Genomic DNA, 23,833 nt, shown 5'->3' on the forward strand with positions numbered 1-23,833 from the left:
AAGTGAGTCTGCGTCTGCGCGCCCCTCCCCCGCCCCCGGGAGTCCTGACTGGAGAAGCCAACATGAGCAAGTGAGCGGGCAAACAACCTGTGGATCCAAATTCGAGCGGGAACCTGTCAAGAAATGAGAGCCGTCTTGGTCTGGAAAGAAACAACACGTCAGCATTGGTGAGCGTCTTTGCGTTGCGTCTACGTCATCGTCATTACCGGGCAGGATGCGAAGCCGCGCGATTAGCAACAGCGGTTGCTATGCCAACCGCTCCTAAGCCAACTAGCTCCTGTAGGTTAGCACGGCGCAGGACAACTGACACAAACACATTTGCTTCATCACAATGCTTGACCCCGTAGGAATGCTAGTTTACACATTGTGCTTTTTTGGTGACACAATTGGACGTTTAGTCAGTGCTAACATTGAGAGGCTAGCACGTTCGAGTCATGGGGATGTCACATGTACGGTTTGCGGGCCAGATCGGGCCCTCCATGTCCATCCATCCATCCATCCATTCATTTTCTACACCGATTATCCCGAAGACGGTCGCGGGGAGTTCCCGGAGCCTATCCCCGCTGACTTTGGGCGGAAGGTGGACTACACCCCTGAACTGGTCGCCAGTCAGTCACAGGGCACATTTAGAGACAAACAACCAGTCACGGCCACATGCACACCGTCACTGAGTGGGAACCGATGCCACCCTGCCCGCAATCAAGTTCGGCGAGTGTACCGCTAATCCATCAGCGACTGCCCTGCACATCATTGTTTGGCATATTTTTTTTTTTGTCGACTTCTGTTCCAAACTCCCAAACAGAAGTCCAGCCCATAAGCAAACACTGTGACGCAAAGCTTCTCCTCGTGGATGGCTGCGTTATGCTTTTGGCAGCAGCTCAAACTGGTCAACTTGAAACGGAGCCTTCTGAGCCCTTCAAAAGTAGCCCATGCAAGCGTGTGACTGTGAGTGGTGGTTTGTTGTCCCCTGCCTCTTGTCCCCAAAAGACCAGGGATCAGCTCCCTTTCACGGAGTCAAAGGCCTCACAAGAGAGATGTTTCAATATGCCCACCGGTGGAGCTCATCGCAGCTGACTTAGGGCCAAAGGCAGACGACATGCCGGGCTGGTCGCCACCGAGTCCGCAGAGCGTTCAAGTCAGGTCTGTGATCAGGCCCCTCCATCGGTGACAAATTTCAAAATGACATCACTGCCTTGAGCGCGCTCATTCATGTTCTCACTTCCAAATTCTGCCAAAGTTTGTCACTTGATGAGCACAACGGTTACGAGGGCAACTATGACACCAATGTGGCCGTGCTCTTGCTTAAAACGAGCTGGACAGCCTTGCTTCACAATTGAGGTGGCGTTTTCAAAGAAAACTTCAAGAGTTCTAATCGCATGCCGGCGTTTCCTTGCCGTGTGATCGATGTATGGCCCCGGTCATCGACTTAACATTGTTCCGTCTGTTTTTCCGCCGCACGTCTGAAGGAAAGTGTTCCTTTTGAGCGCAGGTTTCAATCCGACTCTTTCCTTGCAGTGTTTATGACCTTGCCTTCAAGCCAGATGGCACTCAACTCGTAGTGGCGGCGGGCCTCCATGTCCTGGTAAGTTGTGACGCATGCCGTGCTGCTGGATCAACAGCAGTTGAATTGCTGGTGTCCAACTCAAGGCCCCGGAGCCGGATCGTGTGTCGACTTGGATGAACCTCACTAAAATCTGTCCCGAAATTGTGTCATAAATAACGGGTAATCCAAAAAAAAAACAAAACGGACTCATCCATTCATTTGTTGAGTAATAATGCGATGCGACGATTCAACATTTTTGCGGATTCACTGTCACAAGATTGCACCCAACGTTCCTTCTAATTTTCCATCCGTCTGAGCATTGACGCTCCTCGGAGCGCGTTGAGCAACGTCAGACACGCGCGCGGTGGCCAAAGCCGTCTCCCGCTTGTCCAAAAGCTGCACTACCTGAAGTGGGCTGCGATGGAAAAAAATTCAAATGACCTTGATCTGGAAATACAACACGTGATCCAACGGAGATTTAGGACACGGATAAAATTGGCCCCCGTTTGTGACTTTGACTTGAAGCGTGGCGAATCACGCCAGTCTGTCCAACTATATTGTCCATCCCGAAAGAACGGAAAACGTGTCATTTGATAAAAGGCGATCATTTCTGGTCGCCTGCCCTTTGAAAAGCGCAAAAGAGCCTCATTCAAGGGAGCCGTAAACTACGTCCGCGTTTGGGCTTCCCGGACGAAGCGGCCCGCGCGTCGCGGGTGAGACAAAGTGCGTGTCCGTGTAGGCGTCAACCTATCGTCCAAGGACCGAGTGCGCACGACTAGAAGTGGCAATAGTGTGGTGTCCTGTTTGTCGATTCAAGTGGGCTGGAAATGAAGGAATGTGGCGCGCTGAGACGGCGAGAGAAGCAACTGCTCACGCGCGCAGCTTGGTGGCAACATTGATTGCGCCATAATTCCACACTGATCAGTCGTCGTCCAACTACTAAGAGCTGACGTTTATCTTTCTGATCGACGTATTCTTTCATTGATTTATTGACGCCTGTACGCTCCCGTTTGACGATAGGGCTTGTCCGCACTGCCATTTTCTCCCTCGGAAGTCGTCTGAATGAAATGTTTTTCGGCCCCCTTGCCCGATCGATCGGTCAAGTGTGACTTGTCAGCTCCTTGCCAAATGCTGTGTCTGTGCTAGGTGTATGACGCCTCGGACGGAACCATTATTCAACCTTTAAAAGGACACAAAGATGTAGTCTACTGTGTGGCTTATGCCAAGGACGGTAATGAACTCATTTGTCTTTTGCGATTTGATATTTATTTCTTATTGTCCCGGCCGCTCACTGTCGTCTTGCAAACCGCCTTTTTGTGCAGGTAAAAGGTTTGCCTCCGGCTCAGCAGATAAGAGCATCATAATATGGACGTCTAAACTGGAGGGTATTTTGAAGTACACGTAAGTGGCACGTCATTCCGCCTTGTGAAAGAAACGCTGGCGTCGCCATTTTGGAAATGTGACTTTGCCGCTCGTTGGTCTTTCCTTTTAGCCACTACGACTCCATCCAGTGTGTTGCCTACAACCCGGTCACTCACCAACTCGCATCCTGTTCCTCCGGCGACTTCGGTCAGCGCGCGTTGAGTTTGCGTCGCCGCCGGGCTTGCGAATGATGTTTGGCCAGCGTCACCGTTCTCCTTTCCCCTCGCAGGCCTTTGGTCGCCGGAGCAAAAGTCGGTAAACAAACACAAAGTGAGCAGCAAGATAACATGTTGCGGGTGAGCGAAGCGGGCTTCCGTCGTCCACTTGCGTCAAGCGCGTCCGCGTATTGAAGCGTTTCGCCGCAGGTGGACCAACGACGGGCAGTACCTTGCTCTCGGCATGATGAACGGCGTGGTGAGCGTTCGCAACAAGAACGGCGAGGAAAAGGTCAAGATCGACCGCTCGGGAAGCTGCGCCGCCCCGGTCTGGTCCATCGCTTGGAACCCATCCAAGTGAGTCTCGTGCCGTCCGCCTTGAATTGGATGAAAACGGGAGGGTTTCGGGAGGGCGGTTCCACATCGGCCCGACAGGTGGCAGCAGATAGCCAAGGATCTGAGGCAGTGATGGGAAGTGACAACCATTCGCGATTCCGGTTTTTTTCAGACACTTCAGCTTCTAGCAAACTTGGAAAAGGCAGCGCCACTTCCCAAATGACAAATAAAGGTTTTCTTACCTTATCCTTCAGAACAATCGCTAATCATCTTTGCGAAGACGTCGATGATGTGAATGATTTTCCGCCATCGTTTTCAAAAATGATTTCCAAAGGCAGGAAACCTTTGCTCCATCCCGACCGTGCTTCCATTTTCAAATGACAACGACAAAATCGCAGTGCCTGATCCCCGGTGAGCTCACCGTGGTCTTTGGACTGCCGGTGACCTCTGCCATCCAAACGTCTCCCGAGCGCGAGTTGTTTTCCAGCCTCGCACCTGTCAAAGTATTGACCGTATATTGGCCCGCGAAAAAGACGTGCCGTCACGTGAGCATCCGCCGAAGCGCCATGTTCGTCCCCCTGCTAACGTGTGTTCTTCGCTGTGCTTCCCGAGGGACGAGCAACATGACGTTCTGGCCGTGGCCGACTGGGGTCAGAAGCTTTCCTTCTATCAACTCAGTGGAAAGCAGGTGACTGTCCCGAGCGGCGTGACTCACCCTCCGTCGTTTATGAGTGCGAGGAGGGAGCGACGGAGAGGGGGGGGGGGGGCTGCATAGTGAAAACGCACAGAGACAAAGGTGAAATTTGACGTCACCTCCGGTATGTAGCGTACAAAAGTTCAAAACAATGCAGTTCCTTGCTTTCCTGTTCAAAAGGAACGGCCCGGCTGTATTTGAGCCGGGCCGACTGTGATTTCGTGGCCCCCTCGCTGTCTCGCCTTGCCTGGCTCCTGAACTCCCCAAGACGCAGCGCCGTCATTTCAACACAACTCTGCACTGTTCATGCCACAGGCATGTTGGCGGTCTACCTACCTGCCCATCCATCCATCCGTCCGTCCACCCGTCTATCCAAATATGTTTATCATCCCCCCCACTCAACACGCAGCTTTGATTATAAAGCCAGTGCATAAGAATCATCTGTGGGTTGTCGGGCTGTGTCCCCCCCCTTTGACAGAGAGGAGAAACAGATGCGTCGAGGGGTGTAATTAATAGCGAGCGGCGCAAGTAGGCTTTGAACACCAAGGTAGAAGCCACCTCAAACAAAGATGCCCTTTGTTATTTTTGTCCAACGCGCTCTTTTGCTGATCTTTTAAAGCGACTCTTCAAAGGTTGGTTGGATGTGGTGTTGACTGCGAATGGCGCTGGCCCAGATGGTGGAAAATGCTGGGCGGGCACGATAAATCAAAGGGGTGCCTTTTCACCCGTCTCTTTTTGCGTCTGCGTCAGATTGGAAAGGACAGGACTCTCTCCTACGACCCGTGTTGCGTCAGTTACTTCTCCAAGGGCGAGTACATCGTCATGGGCGGCTCCGACAAACAGGCGTCCCTCTACACCAAAGACGGCGTGCGACTGGGCGTCATTGGCGAGCAGAATTCCCGGGTGTGCGCCTGCCGGGTCAAGCCCGACTCCAATTTTATGGTGAGGCTTTTTCCCGCCGCTCAATTGCTACTTGCACATTAAGCGGTGAAGAATAAGAGGTGCCAAAGTCAGACTGGCGACAATTTTTCAAAGTGACGCAGCTCCGTCCTAAGACAGTGGTTTGATTAAATACGAACACCTTGGCAGCTTGCTTTCTGCTCTATTTAGCCCTGAGCCAAGAGGCATTATGGAGAGAATTGAGTGCTTAAAGGTTCATTTCCCTGTGTGTGGATGTTCCAACCACAGGAACATTCTCCCACCCTCGCAGTCTTTTCCTGGATGTGTTAATGAGATGCGCCGCGACATTGTGGTGTCTTGTGCAGGTGATGGGCTGCCAAGACGGGACGATCGCCTGCTACCAGCTCAACTTCAGTACGGTTCACGGCCTCTACAAGGATCGCTACGCGTATCGAGACAACATGACCGATGTCATTGTCCAGCACCTCATCACCGAAGGAAAAGGTGCGCTTTTGCTCGACAATCATGAAACACGTTCGGCCCAGACTCACGCGATTGCCATTTGGACTCACGTGACTTCCGAGGATGATCCAAAAGTCACAATACTCGCATATCAATTACTCGTTGCATTTTGGTCTCACATTTTGATGGCTTTGTACTTCAACGGATGACACTTTCAGTCGTGGCGTGGCAGCACCGGCAATGTTAAAAGCCGGCTAGTTATCAGTGCCCGGGAGTGAAGATTGGATTTCCGTGCCTCCGCATTTTGCTATTGACGTTCCGGAATGACTGAATGGCCCCTTCCAACGGAGATGTGGTCCGTGCGAGTGGAAATAGGCACTTCTTTTTCCCTCACCTTATTGAAACCCACATACTGTATGTCACACTTTCTCCTCACAAGGGTCAAGGGGCGTGCCGGAGCCTAATCCCGGCCGTCTTCGGGCAGTGGGCCGGGTACGCCCCGAACCGGTTGCCAGCCCATCGCAGGGCACGCAGACACAAACAACCACTCGCGCTCACGCTTGCACCTCGGGACAATTTGGAGTGTTCAATCAGCCTGCCACACCTGTTTTTGTCATTTGGGAGGAAACCGGAGGACCCGGAGAAAAGCCACGCTGGCACGGGGAGAACATGCAAACTCCACACAGGAAGGCCGGAGCCGGAATCAAAACCTGCGCCTCTGCGCTCTGCGCTCTGAGCTCGACGTGCTAACCGGTCGACCACCTCGCCACCCCATACGTCATACATTTCATTAAAAACAAACAAAACAAAACAGCCATCGCAGTGAGACATTTGAATGGGCGTGTTTATTGGTCACTTCACATGTTCCAACAATGGAGACCACCAAAAGGAGCTGCAGAAGCTTCATCTTTTGTATACTTCACCAGACCTCCCCTGATTTTTCCTTTGATGGACACATTTCATTATTTACGCATAAAAATACCAAATTTCAAAGGTGTACTTGGGTTTTGTTTGGTTGTTTTTTTAAATATCCATACAGTATATAACACACACACACACACACAGTATGTCTAAAAAAAAAATCAACTTTTAATTCTTATCCTTGCTTTCTTCTTCATTCTGTCTTCTTCAGTGAGGATCAAGTGCGGTGAGCTGGTGAAGAAAATCGCCATCTACAAAAACCGTCTGGCCATCCAGCTGCCCGAGAAGATAATCATCTACGAGCTTTTCTCCGACGACGCTTCGGACATGCGCTACCGCATCAAAGAGAAAATCCTCAAGAAGTTTGAGTGCAACCTGCTGGTGGTCTGCTCCAATCACATTGTCCTGTGTCAGGTTCGAAGGGCTTCGCCGTTTCTTTTGTAGCCGAGTACGACCGCAGAGGCCAAGCGATTTGACGGAGAGCGAGCGTTCCGCAATTCAGCGCTCGGTAAACCTTGCGCAGGCCCCCGTCTCGCCACGACTCGTCGCAACTCCCAAAAAGTCAGTCACGGGTGAAGGCAAAGGACCACACGAAGGCCATCCACTGTGTGCCTCTGTGTCTTGTCTCGGTGTGTTTGACAGACACCGTCGGGGAGGAGAAGCTGCCATAACACATAGCTTACCTCCTTTTAAATCATTCCGATCTTCCTCGCACACACACACACACACACTTGATCCTTTGGACAGCTTTTCGACACTCCAAATGGGCTCTTTTCATGTGGGATGTCGGCCTCGACGTCAAAGCAAATCTTTGTTTATCTTTCCAGCGTCCTGTTTGTACTCTTGTTTGAATAAAAGAGCAGTCGGCCCAGAGTTGTTAAGTGTTGATGACCCCCCCCCCCCCCCCCCCCAAAAAAAGGTGCTTGAAGGAAATGAGGCAGGTGATTTACACACTGTGACGTGATCTCAAGCGAAGCACTTTCTGCTGATGTGTTTTCCAGGAGAAGCGGCTTCAGTGTCTGTCTTTCGCCAGCGTCAAAGAAAAAGAATGGCTCATGGAGTCTCTCATTCGCTACATCAAAGTGATCGGTGGGCCGCCGGGCCGGGAAGGCCTCCTGGTGGGCTTAAAAAACGGAGCGGTGAGTATGTCCACATCTTTGGGAAAATACAGGGAGGGAGCCGAAGAGGAGGTGCGATTCTCGGATGCTACGGTCGTGTCGGAGCGTTTGCGACATCATGAAACGTCAGCCGGCGTCGTTCTCGTGATTGGGAGTCAAGGGAATGAACGAAGGAATCATTGCCATCCTTCACTTCTAATCACGGGCAGAGTTAGCGTTTATTTACTTCTTTATTTTGGGCCGGCCATTTTAGCTTCCTCTTTAGGTCCGCGAGTTGAAGTGGCCAATCCAATCGGACTTAGCATTTTTATGTTTCATTTCTTTTTTTTCATCTTGAGGAAATCCTGTCCTGTTGCGAATATTTCGCCAACATTCCCCTCAAACTTGCATTGATGCGCTGATGCTTTGCACGAAATGTCATCGGGCTGTTTCTCCCGCAGATCCTCAAGATTTTCGTCGACAACCCGTTTCCCATCACGCTGCTCAAGTTGTCAACGTCAGTACGATGCCTGGACATGAGCGCCTCGCGGAAAAAGCTGGCGGTGGTGGACGAGCACAACACTCTCCTGGTCTACGACATTATCAGCAAAGAACTGCTTTTTCAGGTCGGTGAGCGGCGCCGTGGCCGGCCGGCCCCGCGTTTCCCCACCAAAAGAACACGACGCAGTGTGTTTACCTTGGATAGAAAGCTTCGACACCCCCCTGTTCAAATGCTCGATTTTTCTGATGGAAAAAATGAGAGACCAACAGAAAGTCTTCTTATCTTTTTGTCATTGTACGCGCCATGTCTGGGTCTTGTTCATGTCCCTATTCTACCATTTTTCCACTTCATGATATCTGTTTTCATTGTGTGTGTGTTTGAGAGAGAGAGAGAGAGAGAGAGAGAGACATACATATATGTTTTCCTTTTTTGTGTTATGCCTTGGTGGCCTGGTGTGCGTTTTTTCCCCGACTGATCCTTTTGAACATTGGGCTGATGCTGTGAAAAGCTCTCCGCAGATCATGGCTGGTAGAAAAAGACGAGGAAAAGCCCACTCTGGATTTGGGGTTAGCGAGAGGCACGGACGGGTGCGTGCCGTCTCCCTTTCAACCCTGTGAGCGGTTCATTCTCAGCACAGCCGCATCGCTACGTCGAAGAGGCGGTGCCCACTTTGCAAACGTGTTTTATTTATTTGTCTCACCTTTGTTTATGAAGGTAAGGCATTGGAGAACAGATTCTCATTTGCAATGCTAACCCGGCTCCCGGAAGGAGAGCAATTAATGGAGTAAACATGACCTTTTTTTTTTTTAACTTGTCCTCTGTTTGAGCTTTATTTATTAGATTTTTTTTCAATTGACTTGTACAGGTAATAGCAAAGGTGGGCATTGTCAGGCCGTTGACTCGGTCAGCGAGCTGCCGTCAGTATTTCAGGCTGAGACAGTCCGTCCCAAGTCGTCCGCTAAACGGCGTCGAGAATGGACTTACTGGTACTACGTCACACGCAGGTGCCGCACACCTGACACGCAGAAAAAAAGAGAAAACGGTGTCGTATAGCTTTTGAGTCCCGCAGACCTGAATGACATGCGTCGCCCCTATTGTGTTGATGTCACCAAGCACCACATCGTGCGTGTCTGTCGTTTTTATTGATGCTTTTTTTGGGGGGGGGGGGGGCTGCGTGTGAGTTTGCGCAGCGCCTGTGTGTGATGCACAAACTACCTTCTTGACGCCGCTAGGCCGTCCCTGACGTGGGACGGACTGGGCCCAAGTCAGTCGGCCTGAAATATTGACGGAAATGGTGACGGACCGGCTGACCTGCCGGTCTGATGGACCCCCCCCCCCCCCCCCCACACACACACACACACCCACACACACACCCCACCCTGCTGTGGGTAATAGGTCACATTAATGGTAGAAACGATTCTCTTCTGAAAAGCTGGCATTTGAACAGGGGCGGTGACTTCATATCCGCTGTATATGATCGGAACGCCTGCGCCTTCATCCCCCCCCCCCCCCCCCCTCTCTCTTCTCTTTCTTTTTGAGCAGATGTATTTCTTTCTTTATTTTGCTTTCCCTCCAGGAGCCAAATGCTAACAGTGTGGCCTGGAACACTCAGTGCGAGGCCATGCTGTGCTTCTCCGGCAACGGCTACCTGAACATCAAGGCCAGCAACTTCCCCGTACACCAGCAGAAGATGCAAGGCTTCATGGTGGGCTTCAACGGCTCCAAAATCTTCTGTCTCCACGTCTATTCCATGTCTGCCGTGGAGGTCCCTCAGGTGGGTGTGTCGGCGCGGCACCGATTGCCCAGAGCGCATCGAAAAAGGCTCGCCGTTGGTGAGCTGCGCAAAGCCCAAACCGTCCCTCTCCGAGGTGCTTTTTAACAATGACGTGGACGTCATCTCCGCAGTCCGACGACAACCGCCCCACGAATGTCACGCAGCCACCGTTGTGCGTTTACGTTTGCGTCTGCTTTCTTTGCCGCAATCTCCCGCCAGTCGGCACCCATGTACCAGTACCTGGAGCGGAAGCTGTTTAAGGAGGCCCACCAAATCGCCTGTTTAGGCGTGACGGACAGCGATTGGAGGGATCTGGCCACCGAAGCTCTGGAGGGCCTTGATTTTGATATTGCCAAGAAGGCAAGTTACCTCCCCTCAGCATGATGTGTTGACATTTGACTGGGTTTATGTGCCGCACTACAAACGGAGTCGTATTTTACCGCACCATCCAGAAGAACCGTCGACAGTTCTCAAACTTTTTGTGTCCTGGGACCTCTCGCAGGAGAGCACGCCCCTAAATGCCGGGGGAATTTTTTCTTTCTTTTTTTTTAAATGTTTCAACAAGATAATGCGTGACCTGTATTGTAAAAAAGGAATTCCATTCATTATTTATCCATGTTTGCTCACTGACTTGCGAAAAGAACATGGCTGGGAGCAGAGACAAGCTAGTTTACTAAAACACAGTCGGTGTCCAAAAATTCAGCAATTACCCCCCCCCCGCCCCCACTCTATTGACCGTTTTCAACCATGTAAGGCAACTAGCGACTCAATTCCTGCGAACGAGCGGCGGACTCATTTTCACTTTGTGTCCCGGAGGACCAGAAAAAAAGCCTGCTGGAAGCCAATGGCGGAGTCAGTGGCGCTGAACATTGCCCAAAAACATGCTGCCCGTTCCCGTTTGGCTAAGTTGGCGAGGAGGCATTGTTATCCTGAGTATGTCGGCTTTGTTTGCGTGCCTTTAGAACAACGTCAGAAAGATTCCGCGTAATCTTTTCTTGCAAATCATTTTTGCTGGCCCACAAGTCACGGCTGGGGGAGGCCCCGCGGATTCCCGGACCCCCTGTTTGAGAACCGCCGACATAAGCCACGTGTCCATTTTGAACGTTCGATCCGCCATTTTGTGCGTGCGTAGCGGCAGGCGGCATGTAAATCTCTCCGCTGCGTTCCAGGCCTTCATTAGGATACAAGACCTTCGCTACTTGGAGCTCATCGACAGCATTGAGGTAAAAGACACTCCCTTTGCTCACCTTCATTTTCATTCTCTTTTTAATCGTTTGTGCTGTTGCCAAAGCTGACAGAAGCACACCACGATCAAATTCTGTGCGACATAACGTGCGCGTACTCTGCAGTGAATGTCCAATTCTTGGTGTCATTAATTGTCATGACGTGCCCACAAAAGATTTGAAAGAATGAGCTCAAGCGTGCGTGCGTGTGTGTGCGTGACTGTCGGTGTCGTCTGATTGGCAGGCGAGGAAGAAGAGGGGCGAGAACGACAATGACTTGTTCCTGGCCGACATCTACGCCTACCAGGGGAAATTCCACGAGGCGGCCAAGCTCTACAAGCGCACCGGGCAGGAGCCCAAAGCTTTGGGCATGTACACTGACCTGCGCATGTTCGACTACGCCAAGGTGAGCCATCAAGACCGCGTTCGCGCGAACACGTCGTACGTTCCCATGCGGCCCTTTTTGCCACCCTCGAGCTCTTTTTACGGCCCGTCGTCTCCTCATAAATCTTCCTGCGCAAATCATGCGAACAGCACATGGCGTGCTTTTACATGTGCATTCTTTCTCGAAGCAACGCTATTTCTGGAGCACTTAGAAACAAGCTCGGCTGCAGACAAGTGCCGCGCGTGGAGCAAAACATCATTCCCACGGCAGTCAAAAGCACAAAAACCGTCCCCCTAAAAACCAATTCTCGTGCCGATTCCAAAGTCAAAGAATAGAAACGAGTCTCGAGGCGAGTTTGAAAGATGGCCAGCGGGGGGGGGGGGGGGGGGGGGGGCTTTGTTCATCCCAAAGAGAGGGAGCGGCAACGCAAAAGGCTCCATCTCCTCGGAGCTTAGTTCTCGGGACCCGTAATGGTGTCCGGTCCGCAGACCGAGAGGTCAGGTGGGGCCAGGCCATTTCAAGATCAATTCAAGGATGTTGAGAAGAACTCGAAAAAAGGAGCCAGTGGAGGGACGCCGGAGTCGGAGTGACGCGCGCCCTCTTGATACGAGTACCAGGCAAGGGCCGAGCCGCGGCATTCTGGAGCAACTGGAAAGGAGGCTCGGCTAGCTCCAAAGTCAAGTGCGGTTGAATCATCCGGCCGCGTTGTGACGAAGGCACGCATGACCGTTTCAAACACTCAAGAGTTGTAAATGGAGCGTCTGGTATTCCGCGGATCCCTCGGCGGTCGCTTGGTGTTGGAGAAAAACATTTTTTTGTTGGTTTCCAAGCATGCAAAGTCTTTTTTTTTTCAAGCATAGGTTTACGCATGCGTCGACGATCACGGAAATGATCGATTAGCGCTCCGATTAGAGCACTTTGTTTCTGCGCTCTGCGTATTTTGGCTGCCGTCAGGATATCATTCAAGCAGGCGGAAAACAAGGTCGGTCTGGTTTTTTCTTTTCCCCGCGACTGAAGATGACGACGCGTGTTTGTTTGCACGTTGCAGGACTACGTTGGGGCGGCGGACCCAAAGACGTCTCGCATCCTGATGGCCAAGCAGGCCGACTGGGCCAAGTGCAGCAAGGAGCCGCAGGCGGCGGCCGAGATGTACATCTCGGCCGGAGAGAATCTCAAAGCCATCGACGTTTTGGGAGAGCACGGCTGGGCCGACATGTAGGTGCCTTCGGGGATGGAGCCATTGTTTGCCATCGCTGCCTGCGGCCGCTCGGTGACGCCGATGCCTAATTGCTTTGAGTGGTGGATCATTCGCTCCCAAAGACGTTTTTAAACGTCTTTTCAGACTTGGTCTAGAATTGGCTGGTACCGAATGAGTTAAAGTTGCCGTGACCTCGGAAAACAGGAGTTTGGCTCCTGCGGATGGGACCCGGAGGGAATTCTTGTGCCGTCAACATGTTTGTCACCATGAAAAAGAGTGACGGAACGCCCTCTCAGAAAGCACAAACCCAAAGGACTCAAGGTCACCTTCGGCGCGGCGTCGTGATTTTTCTTTGAAAAAAAACAAAACGACAACTCTTGAAGCCGCCAATCAGTGCCGGCTCAATTTTTTCCAGCGACATCCACGAGAGGTGTCACGTGACAAACTCCTCAGTCCAGACGGTCTGCTTTCAAATGGCGCCCGTAGTCGGGACAAACGGGTGGCACTCAACTGCGAGCTGGGCACTCGAGATCTATTTGGAGGCGATTTTCTCTCTTGAAGGGCTCACCGGCACGTCCGAGTGCGAAGCGCAACATTGGGTCATGTTTGGATGGAGCCGCACGTTCCGCCGTTCATCCCCTTCCAACATGTGAAGTGCGTTCGCCAATCGAGCTTTTGTAGCTTGGATTTATCTTTTGACACGCGGCGCATAGCAAGCGCAAGCGTTTGCGTACGCGGGTCCCGTCGGGTCGGCTCGGCCCGCGCGTCATCGTCGGGCTGCTGCGAATGTAGCCGGCCATCCCTTTCATCCACCCCCCCACACCCCCCTTTCCTCCTTTTCTCCAGGCTGATCGACTTGGCTCGTAAGCTGGACAAGGCCGAACGGGAACCGCTGGCGAAGTGCGCCTCCTATTTCAAGAAGCTGAAGCACCACGGCTATGCCTCGGAGACTTATTCCAAGATGGGCGACTTGCGGGCCCTGGTGCAGCTCCATGTGGAAACCCAGCATTGGGACGAGGTCTGGCCCCTTTCGTCTGTGATGAGTCGACGAGCCAATGAGCAAGATTGTGATGTCAGGGGAGGAGGGGGGGGGGGGCACCTTCCACCGGCTTGGATCAGCAGATCTCCATTGGCCCCAAGGGCTTTGCTTTTCCTTGCGAAATATTTCCATTCGTTCGTCGCCGCCGACGACTGCGCGCAGCGTGTCATTGGCCCGGTCCCGAGTGGTGATCTTTTTGCTCTAATTGAGCGTGAAATCCACTCAGTTCATCCGCTTTCTTGTCAGCTCCCGTCATTTGGGGTGAATGACGTGCCCCCGCCGCCCGGATCGCCCCGAACGAGCCTTTTTTTGTCTGCACGTTTGGTCCCGCGATTTCCTCGACTTCAGAATCGCAATGAAGAAAGATTTCGCGTTGAGCCCGCGCCGCCTCGCTGCCCTAAAATCCTTTTGGAGTGGCGCCTTAAGACGACGCGCGACTCTGGGAAATGAGTACGCGAACGCGGCCTTCGTTTTCATGAAAGCGCTGCTGAGAAAGAACAGAGGCGAGCTAAGAAGGCGGCAACTTTGCTCTTCTTTGGCTGTACCGATGTGCGCGCACGGCAAACGGAACACAAAACGTCCATGACAACTTATCGCCTTGCCTAACTTTGATATGACATCAATTTGTTGGCATGCGAGTACAGGATGCATTTTTTTGAACAATGTCGTTAACAACGTGCTTCAAGGCATCTCCTCCGCCGTTTTGTCTTCTCAGGCTTTCTCACTGGCAGAGAAGCACCCCCAGTTCAAAAACGACGTCTTTGTGCCTTACGCTCAGTGGCTGGCTGAGAACGACCGTTTCGAGGAGGCACAAAAAGGTGAGCGCGTGCCTTCCCGCATCCGGCGAGAAGGTAAAACTCCATTTTTCCGTCGTAGCTGCCCGACTGGAAACGGACTCCGAGGCAGTCACAAAGCCCCAACAGCTCTGGACAGGGTTTTTTTTTCCTTTCAAAATGCATAACGATCCACTGCGGAGAAGACGATCTTCTTTGCTGAAGCCGAGCAGAAGCGAGCGGCGCCGCCCGGTAGCCGAGCGGAATGTAAAGCGCTCGTCGGCGGGCCTCTCGAGCGGCTCCGATGATGAGCCGCCGCGCTAATCAGCTCAGAGATTTGACAATTGTGATCCCAGCGGGCATATTTCCTCCGCTCCAAAATCTCCCTGCGCCGTCTCCGCAGTACGTGCCCGAGCGGGTCCGATTGTCGGGGAGCCCGCTGGCAGGCCTGCGCTTTGGATCTTGTTGATTTGGTGTGTGTGTGAGGAAATGAGGCACTGTTGTTGACCTACGGAGCGTAATTGAACCCGCGCCTCTTCTCTGTCTCTCGGCTGCGGAAAAACTTTCCGTTTGGGCACATATTTGAGGGGCCGCGTGCCGTTTTACGTTTCCTTCCGCACGACTGAGCCAAACCGAAGCCATTCATTTGGCACCAGCGCGTCAAACGCGGCTTTTGTTGGCTGCTTTTCTTCCGACAAGCCTCTCCAACGTGGCAACATCTCCGCGGACCTCGCAAGCGGCGAACTTCTCCGGCTATTGTCAGTTGTCCGCTCTTTCGGGCCAGAGGAGCTTTTCGCGGGACTCGCTGGTGGCGCGCGGGCGGCGTGGGACGGGTCCCCACTCGGCGACGCCGCGAACGGTCGTTTGTCTCTCAATGCGCCCTCCCGGCAAGTCCCCCGCCACCCCGCTCGGGCGAAGCGCTGTGGGAACCGGATGGGAGGCCGGATCTTGTCGGGGTTCTTCAACTTTTTGACAACCCCCCCCCCCCCCTGGTAATCCCATCGCCAGTGAAACAAAAGTAACCCGTGTAGCCCGAAGTGCCATCTCAATTTCAACGTCGCTCCGTTTCAAGAAGGCAGAGTCGTCTTGATTGACGGCTTCAAAACGGCACCTTTTGGTCAGCGTAAAGAGTTGTCATCTTACGAGCCCGACGGCAGGATAGGACGGGGAGAGAGGGGCCAACCGTGTAGCCGCCCGGCGAGTACGCGTTGGCGTGTTTTTGGCATGGCTGTTCAACAACCGACATCAGTGTATCGGGACCCCCGGCTGCGCTTTTTCCGGGCAGGATTGGCGGCGGGCCGCGGTGCGTCAAGCTGCTTCTAATTACACTCTGACAGCGGCGCTAACAATAGCGCGCGCACATGTTGACGTTTGCCTCCGCCAAATTCTTCAGCGCTGAGAGGAGAGCTTTGGCGCCAAACGACAACAATCGGGGCCGTTTGCATCAAGAAGTAGCGAGCGGAACGCCTTGGCGCTCACTACGCTCCGGCTTTGATCCCCTAGCGTTTCACAAGGCCGGGCGGCAGAACGAAGCCGTCAGAGTGCTGGAGCAGCTGACCCGCAACGCCGTGGTGGAGAGGCGCTTTGATGACGCCGGCTATTACTACTGGATGCTCTCCATGCAGTGTCTGGACATCGCCAGAGGTGAGGCCCGCCGCGTCCGGACGCCTCTCGGCGCTCGTCGTTCTCTCTCTCGTTCTGTCTCTTAACGACTGTGTTTGCCTGCAACAGAAAACCAAGACCAGCGAGATGAAATGCTGACAAAGTTTGAACATTTCCAGACGCTCGCAGAGCTCTACCATGTCTACCACCCGATTCAGCGCTACACGGTGAGAGCATACGTGCGCGTTGCCCGTTGCCCGGACCGGCCCCCGAGGGCACGCGCGCTCCAAATTCGTTACTGCGCGCAGCGGAGAAGGAGGGGCGGGGCTTCGCTTGCTGCACGGCGGCGGTCGGACCGGCCGTTTTGCAAAGAGCCGCGGCGGGCCAAGTGGTTGATGCCGTCGTGCCGGCCAATGCCAGGCTGAGTACGGTTGTAAAATAAATGAAGAGACACAAGCGCAAGATTTATTCATGGTGTGAGCTCTTGATTTCACAGCCTTTAGGAATCGTAGTTGCTTCATAGCGCCACAAACGCACCGGGATGCCCCCCGTTTTGGAACGTGGTGAACTTTTTTGTGTGTCATTTTCTGCCGACGTCACCGACATCTCTTCCGGCGTTTGACGGCTGCCCTCTCTTGTCATCACTGGTTTTCTCACACTGGTCTCATTTCGGCGACCTTCTGGTACTCGGCGGTAGTGAACAGCAGCCTCTTTCATTTGCTTCCCGTCTTTTCTTTTTTTTTGTCTTCAGGATGAGCCCTTCAGTTCCCTGATGCCAGAGTCGCTGTTCAACATCTGCAGGTTCCTCCTGAGCAACCTCCCCAAGGACAAGCCACCGCCGGGCATTTTTAAAGTGTATCCTTCGCTTCCGCAAAGCGCCTGAGGCGGCCAGTCCGCGCCGGGGGCCGTCGGGCCACTTGCTTCCAATGACGCCGGTGATGATGGGGGTGCCGCGCCGTGGATCTCGCTTGCCCAAACAAAAAAAAGAAGAACATTTGCAGATTTTTTTTGCCCAATGATTTAAAAAAAAATGCAAATTTTTAAATCACGTCTGCACGTCAACACAAATATGCGGACCCTCAGACGTGCATGATTGACATCTCGGCAGTCGTTGTTTTTTTTTCCTTGACCCGCTCCCAAGTAACACCTTGTACGCTTTGGCCAAGCAAAGTCGAAAACTGGGCGCCTACAAGCTGGCCAGACTTTGCTACGAGAAGCTGCAGAAGCTCTACATTCCGTCTCGCTTTCAGGAGTGCATCGAACTGGACGGCCTCACCATCCGGGCCAAGCCTTTTCACGACAGCGAGGTTCGTGGCACAGCGGGCGCTCATCGCTCTTCCGTTCACACCCGCGAGACCTTTTCCTTTCCTTTTCCGTGGCCAAAAGGAACTGACGGAAGCCTTGATGTGTTACCGCTGCTCCAACAAGCCGCTGCTGAACAACCAGGGGACGGCGTGCCTCAACTGCAAGCAGCCTTTCATCTACTCGGCCTCGTCGTACGGTGAGCGCGGCGCCGTGTCGACGTGCGCGATGACGACGCCGTCGGTGGACTTTGAACATCCCGAGCGGTCGTGTGCGCAGAGGTGCTGCCGCTGGTGCAGTTCTACTTGGAGGAAGGCGTCGGCGACGAGGAGGCCGTGTCTCTGATCGACCTGGAGGTCCCTCACGCGGAGCGGACCGACGCGCCCTGGCGGCATCTGGACAACGGTAACCCAAATACTCTTTTACTCACCGTGCCGCTTCTTTGATTAAGCCGCCGCCGCTAAGTCATCTTAGCCCTGGCGCTAATAGGGTTAGCGCGTCTCATCTTAATGACGCTAACCCCGGAGAGCCGCGAGCCCGAGTGGCGGGATTAAAGCCGCATTAGCCGGCGGGACGCTCAAGGGCGGCGAGGCCCTGGCTCTCCGCCGGCCGACGACGCAAACAACCGAGGTGGCACTTTTGACACCTAAGCTCTTTAAGTCGAGCGCGGCGGGCTTACGCTACGCACCCGCGAGTCCGAGGCAAAGAGGCCGCAAGAACGCGTTACGCTTTTGACAAAGCCAAACGCGCCCGCGGCCGGCGACGGGCGCGTTTGGGACGTAGGACCTGAAATCGAGTCGCATGTCATTCGGGTGAAAGAGGATCGATCTCTTCCCCCAAAGTCGGGAATCGCCATTTTCGGGGGGCTCTAAACGATGGCAAGAAGCAAATCAAATCATTCGGGAGGAAAATGGCCATCACCGAATGCTTTGTTTTGGATTCCGTGGGCACCGCAAGCACTATTTGTTTGCAACGCCCCGGAAACGGACATGTCACGTTCGATACCGGCGCCACCCGAAGCGCGGGATCGCCGAATGGGCTTTTGATTGTTTGATTTGGCACACGGGCCGCGCGGTCACCGTTTGTGGTGCGCTTTCAGATGCGCAGGTGTTAAAGGTGGACGACGGTTTGGAAGATGCGGAAGAAGACCCCTTCACCCCCAAGATGATCTTTGAGGTAAGAAAGGAGACAAGGGCGGGTCGCGCGGCGGTGGTGCGAGAGGACGAGGCGCATGACCGTTTCCTCCGAGCAGCAGGGGGGCTCGCACTTCGTCCCCGTCAAGGTGAATCGTTCGGTGCTGCGCTCCATGAGCAGGAGGGACGTCCTGATCAAGCGCTGGCCGGCGCCGCTCAAATGGGAGTACTTCCGCTCGCTGCTTCCTGACGTCAGCATCACCATGTGTCCCGCCTGCTTCAAGGTACGCGGCTGGCAAAAAGTGGCCCGACGCTCCGGCGCCCTCCTGGCGGTCGCGCTCGGCGTCCTTTTGCGCTTCCCGATGATGCGCTTTTGTTTCCGGGCAGATGTTCCACAGCGAAGACTACGAGCTTCTGCTGCTCCAGCACAACCGCTGTCCGTTCTGTCGGAGGCCCATCGATGAGCCCAACTGACGGACGGGCGACGCCGCGCGGGGCCTTCCTCTCACGCGTCGACGGAGACGGACCGTGGGCCTTGCCGTTCACCGAGCCGGGCGGGGGCCGTTCCTCCCGAGCGCGCCGGCCGGGGAGCCCACGTCCCCGCGGATGGAAAGGCCAATGTATGAATGGCCAAAGATGTCCGAGCCTTTCTTTGGACTCGGCGTCTCCACCCGTCATATGTTTCATATTCCTTCCCAGTCAGTAAAGGCATCTGGCCCGGATTCGGCATGAAGCTGGCACAGCTGCCTTTGAGTCGGCACTGGCATAATGCATGTGGGCCGAACACGGCCCAGGAGTGGCAAAGGCGACACTGGCTTGACTCTGGCAAACCAGATGAGGGCCACTTGTGGAGTGAAGTATTTGGGCCAGAAATCAATTTACAACTCAGGCCCGTATATGGCCGGCCAGTATTGAGCCACCCTTAAATGCAGTTTCAGATTTATTTTTTCAACACACAGCCTTGTTTTACAATTGCACACCGATGCGGAATTCCATTCATCACACACACACACACACGCGCGCGCGAGGTTCAATCAGGCCCGCAGGATAATTTAAAAATGAAAAAAATGCATCAAAGACACCGAATTAATATTTTTAATAAGGTGCAATTCATTGAGGATCCGCTAGGGAACACTGTTTTGACCAGACAAGAAGACAACAGCAGCCTCAGTCCGTCACTGAGACAGACCCATGACAACAGACGCTATCAATAGCACTCAAACATTTACACATTTAATAGCACTCTCCTTAGTTTGTAAGGTGTAGGCAGGGATTACATTTAGATTTTATATGCACGTGTAAATGGTTTAAAACTTTCTTTATAAATCTTGTTTAATCAAAGTGCATTACTATATTTTTCAATACCAATTACTTGTTAAAGTTTGCACAATCAATGGGATCAGTTGTTCACATTTGTTGAAGGAAATGTAAGGTGCTTCATGAAATGTTTTGTAAAAGATACGTTCATTAAATTTCAACATTTTCCAAATGTTCTTGTGCTTCTTTATACCAAAACAAAGGAAATACTTATTGTTTTGGTTGTTTATAGCAAAGTAGGGTATCCTTTATGGCATTGTTTTTCGACGAAGGCAGGTTAAGGCATTTTAACTCGAAAAAAAGGACCATGTGTAGTAAGCCGTTTTTAGCCGAAAAAAAAGGACCATGTATAGTAAGGCGTTTTTAGCCGAAAAAAACGACCATATATAGTAAGGCGTTTTAAACCTAAAAAAAAGACCATGTATAGTAAGGCGTTTCTTGACGAAAATAACGACCATGTATAGTCAGGCGTTTTTCGACGAAAATAACGACCATGTATAGTAAGACGTTTTTAGCCTAAAAAAAAGGACCATGTATAGTAAGGCGTTTTTAGATGGAAAAAAAACAACCATTTATAGTAAGGCGTTTTTAGCCAAAAAAAAACGACCATGTGTAGTAAGGCGTTTTTAGCCGAAAAAAATGACTATGTATAGTAAGGCGTTTTAGCCGAAAAAAACGACCATGTATAGTAAGGCGTTTTTAGCTGAAAAAAACGACCATGTTTAGTAAGATGTTTTTAGCCGAAAAAAACGACCATGTATAGTAAGGCGTTTTTAGCCGAAAAAAACGACCATGTATCGTAAGGCGTTTTTAGCCGAAAAAAACGACCATGTTTAGTAAGATGTTTTTAGCCGAAAAAAACGACCATGTATAGTAAGGCGTTTTTAGCCGAAAAAAACGACCATGTATAGTAGGCGTTTTTAGCCGAAAAAAAACGACCATGTATAGTAAGGCGTTTTTAGCCGAAAAAAACTACCATGTATAGTAAGGCGTTTTAACCCGAAAATAACGACTATGTATATATAGTAAGGCGTTTTTAGCCGAAAAAAACGACCATGTTTAGTAAGGCGTTTTTAGCCGATAAAAAACGACCATGTATAGTAAGGCGTTTTTAGCCGAAAAAAACGACCATGTATAGTAAGGCGTTTTTAGCCGAAAAAAATGACCATGTATAGTAAGGCGTTTTTAGCCGAAAAAAAAAAACGACCATGTATAGTAAGGCGTTTTTAGCCGAGCCGAAGAAAACGACCATGTATAGTAAGGTGTTTTTAGCCGAAAAAAACGACCATGTATAGTAAGGCGTTTTTAGCCGAAAAAAATGACCATGTATAGTAAGGCGTTTTTAGCCGAAAAAAAAACGACCATGTATAGTAAGGCGTTTTAACCCGAAAATAACGACTATGTATATATAGTAAGGCGTTTTTAGCCGAAAAAAACGACCATGTATAGTAAGGCGTTTTTAGTCGAAAAAAACGACTATGTAAAGTAAGGCGTTTTTAGCCGAAAAAAACGACCATGTGTAGTAAGGCGTTTTTAGTCGAAAAAAACGACCATGTATAGTAAGGCGTTTTTAGCCGAAAAAAACGACCATGTATAGTAAGGCGTTTTTAGCCGAAAAAAACGACCATGTATAGTAAGGCGTTTTTAGCCGAAAAAAACGACCATGTTTAGTAAGATGTTTTTAGCCGAAAAAAACGACCATGTATAGTATGGCGTTTTTAGTCGAAAAAAATGACCATGTATAGTAAGGCGTTTTTAGCCGAAAAAAACGACCATGTATAGTAAGGCGTTTTTAGCCGAAAAAAACAACCATGTGTAGTAAGGCGTTTTTAGTCGAAAAAAACGACCATGTATAGTAAGGCGTTTTTAGCCGAAAAAAACGACCATGTATAGTAAGGCGTTTTTAGCCGAAAAAAACGACCATGTATCGTAAGGCGTTTTTAGCCGAAAAAAAGGACCATGTATAATAAGGCGTTTTTAGCCGAAAAAAACGACCATGTATCGTAAGGCGTTTTTAGCCGAAAAAAACGACCATGTATAGTAAGGCGTTTTTATCCGAAAAAAATGACCATGTATAGTAAGGCGTTTTTAGCCGAAAAAAAAACGACCATGTATAGTAAGGCGTTTTAACCCGAAAATAACGACTATGTATATATAGTAAGGCGTTTTTAGCCGAAAAAAACGACCATGTATAGTAAGGCGTTTTTAGTCGAAAAAAACGACTATGTAAAGTAAGGCGTTTTTAGCCGAAAAAAACGACCATGTGTAGTAAGGCGTTTTTAGTCGAAAAAAACGACCATGTATAGTAAGGCGTTTTTAGCCGAAAAAAACGACCATGTATAGTAAGGCGTTTTTAGCCGAAAAAAACGACCATGTATAGTAAGGCGCTTTTAGCCGAAAAAAACTACCATGTATAGTAAGGCGTTTTTAGCCGAAAAAAATGACCATGTATCGTAAGGCGTTTTTAGCCGAAAAAAACGACCATGTTTAGTAAGATGTTTTTAGCCGAAAAAAACGACCATGTATAGTAAGGCGTTTTTAGCCGAAAAAAACAACCATGTGTAGTAAGGCGTTTTTAGTCGAAAAAAATGACCATGTATAGTAAGGCGTTTTTAGCCGAAAAAAACGACCATGTATAGTAAGGCGTTTTTAGCCGAAAAAAATGACCATGTATAGTAAGGCGTTTTTAGCCGAAAAAAACGACCATGTATAGTAAGGCGTTTTTAGCCGAAAAAAACAACCATGTGTAGTAAGGCGTTTTTAGTCGAAAAAAACGACCATGTATAGTAAGGCGTTTTTAGCCGAAAAAAACGACCATGTATAGTAAGGCGTTTTTAGCCGAAAAAAACGACCATGTATCGTAAGGCGTTTTTAGCCGAAAAAAACGACCATGTATAGTAAGGCGTTTTTAGCCGAAAAAAATGACCATGTATAGTAAGGCGTTTTTAGCCGAAAAAAAAACGACCATGTATAGTAAGGCGTTTTAACCCGAAAATAACGACTATGTATATATAGTAAGGCGTTTTTAGCCGAAAAAAACGACCATGTATAGTAAGGCGTTTTTAGTCGAAAAAAACGACTATGTAAAGTAAGGCGTTTTTAGCCGAAAAAAACGACCATGTGTAGTAAGGCGTTTTTAGTCGAAAAAAACGACCATGTATAGTAAGGCGTTTTTAGCCGAAAAAAACGACCATGTATAGTAAGGCGTTTTTAGCCGAAAAAAACGACCATGTATAGTAAGGCGCTTTTAGCCGAAAAAAACTACCATGTATAGTAAGGCGTTTTTAGCCGAAAAAAACGACCATGTATCGTAAGGCGTTTTTAGCCGAAAAAAACGACCATGTTTAGTAAGATGTTTTTAGCCGAAAAAAACGACCATGTATAGTAAGGCGTTTTTAGCCGAGAAAAACGACCATGTATAGTAAGGCGTTTTTAGCCGAAAAAAACGACCATGTATAGTAGGCGTTTTTAGCCGAAAAAAACGACCATGTACAGTATAGTAAGCCGTTTTAACCCGAAAAAAAACAACCATGTATAGTAAGGCGTTTTAACCCGAAAATAACGACTATGTATATATAGTAAGGCGTTTTTAGCCGAAAAAAACGACCATGTATCGTAAGGCGTTTTTAGCCGAAAAAAACGACCATGTATAGTAAGGCGTTTTTAGCCGAAAAAAACGACCATGTATAGTAGGCGTTTTTAGCCGAAAAAAACGACCATGTATAGTAGGCGTTTTTAGCCGAAAAAAACGACCATGTATAGTAGGCGTTTTTAGCCGAAAAAAACGACCATGTATCGTAAGGCGTTTTTAGCCGAAAAAAACAACCATATATAGTAAGGCGTTTTTAGCCGAAAAAAAGGACCATGTATAATAAGGCGTTTTTAGCCGAGAAAAACGACCATGTATAGTAAGGCGTTTTTAACCGAAAAAAAACGACCATGTATAGTAAGGCGTTTTTAGCCGAAAAAAAACGACCATGTTTAGTAAGGCGTTTTTAGCCGAAAAAAAATGACCATGTATAGTAAGGCGTTTTTAGTCGAAAAAAACGACCATG

At 50.5% G+C, this 23,833-nt stretch overlaps 1 protein-coding gene across 1 annotated transcript; it reads left to right on the forward strand.

The window, feature by feature from the left end:
• The first annotated feature begins 8 nt into the window (after nucleotides 1-8).
• Nucleotides 9-19,950, forward strand: ift122 (intraflagellar transport 122 homolog (Chlamydomonas)). The gene is made up of 29 exons (XM_086115551.1): nucleotides 9-167; nucleotides 1,516-1,582; nucleotides 2,690-2,774; nucleotides 2,866-2,944; nucleotides 3,036-3,112; nucleotides 3,195-3,261; nucleotides 3,331-3,477; nucleotides 4,069-4,144; nucleotides 4,901-5,092; nucleotides 5,416-5,554; nucleotides 6,645-6,847; nucleotides 7,435-7,572; nucleotides 7,992-8,156; nucleotides 9,609-9,806; nucleotides 10,026-10,166; nucleotides 10,976-11,029; nucleotides 11,274-11,435; nucleotides 12,463-12,629; nucleotides 13,459-13,630; nucleotides 14,367-14,469; nucleotides 15,928-16,068; nucleotides 16,156-16,253; nucleotides 16,778-16,881; nucleotides 17,168-17,333; nucleotides 17,413-17,527; nucleotides 17,608-17,733; nucleotides 18,428-18,504; nucleotides 18,581-18,745; nucleotides 18,849-19,950. The coding sequence occupies exons 1-29, from the start codon at nucleotides 124-126 to the stop codon at nucleotides 18,933-18,935; spliced, it is 3,555 nt and encodes a 1,184-aa protein (XP_085971677.1). The 5' UTR covers nucleotides 9-123; the 3' UTR covers nucleotides 18,936-19,950.
• The last annotated feature ends 3,883 nt before the right edge of the window (nucleotides 19,951-23,833 follow it).

This window comes from Hippocampus guttulatus, chromosome 1, assembly GCF_054856545.1.
Source record: "Hippocampus guttulatus isolate MCC_2025c chromosome 1, RoL_Hgut_1.0, whole genome shotgun sequence".
In the NCBI taxonomy this organism is placed as follows: Eukaryota; Metazoa; Chordata; class Actinopteri; order Syngnathiformes; family Syngnathidae; genus Hippocampus; species Hippocampus guttulatus.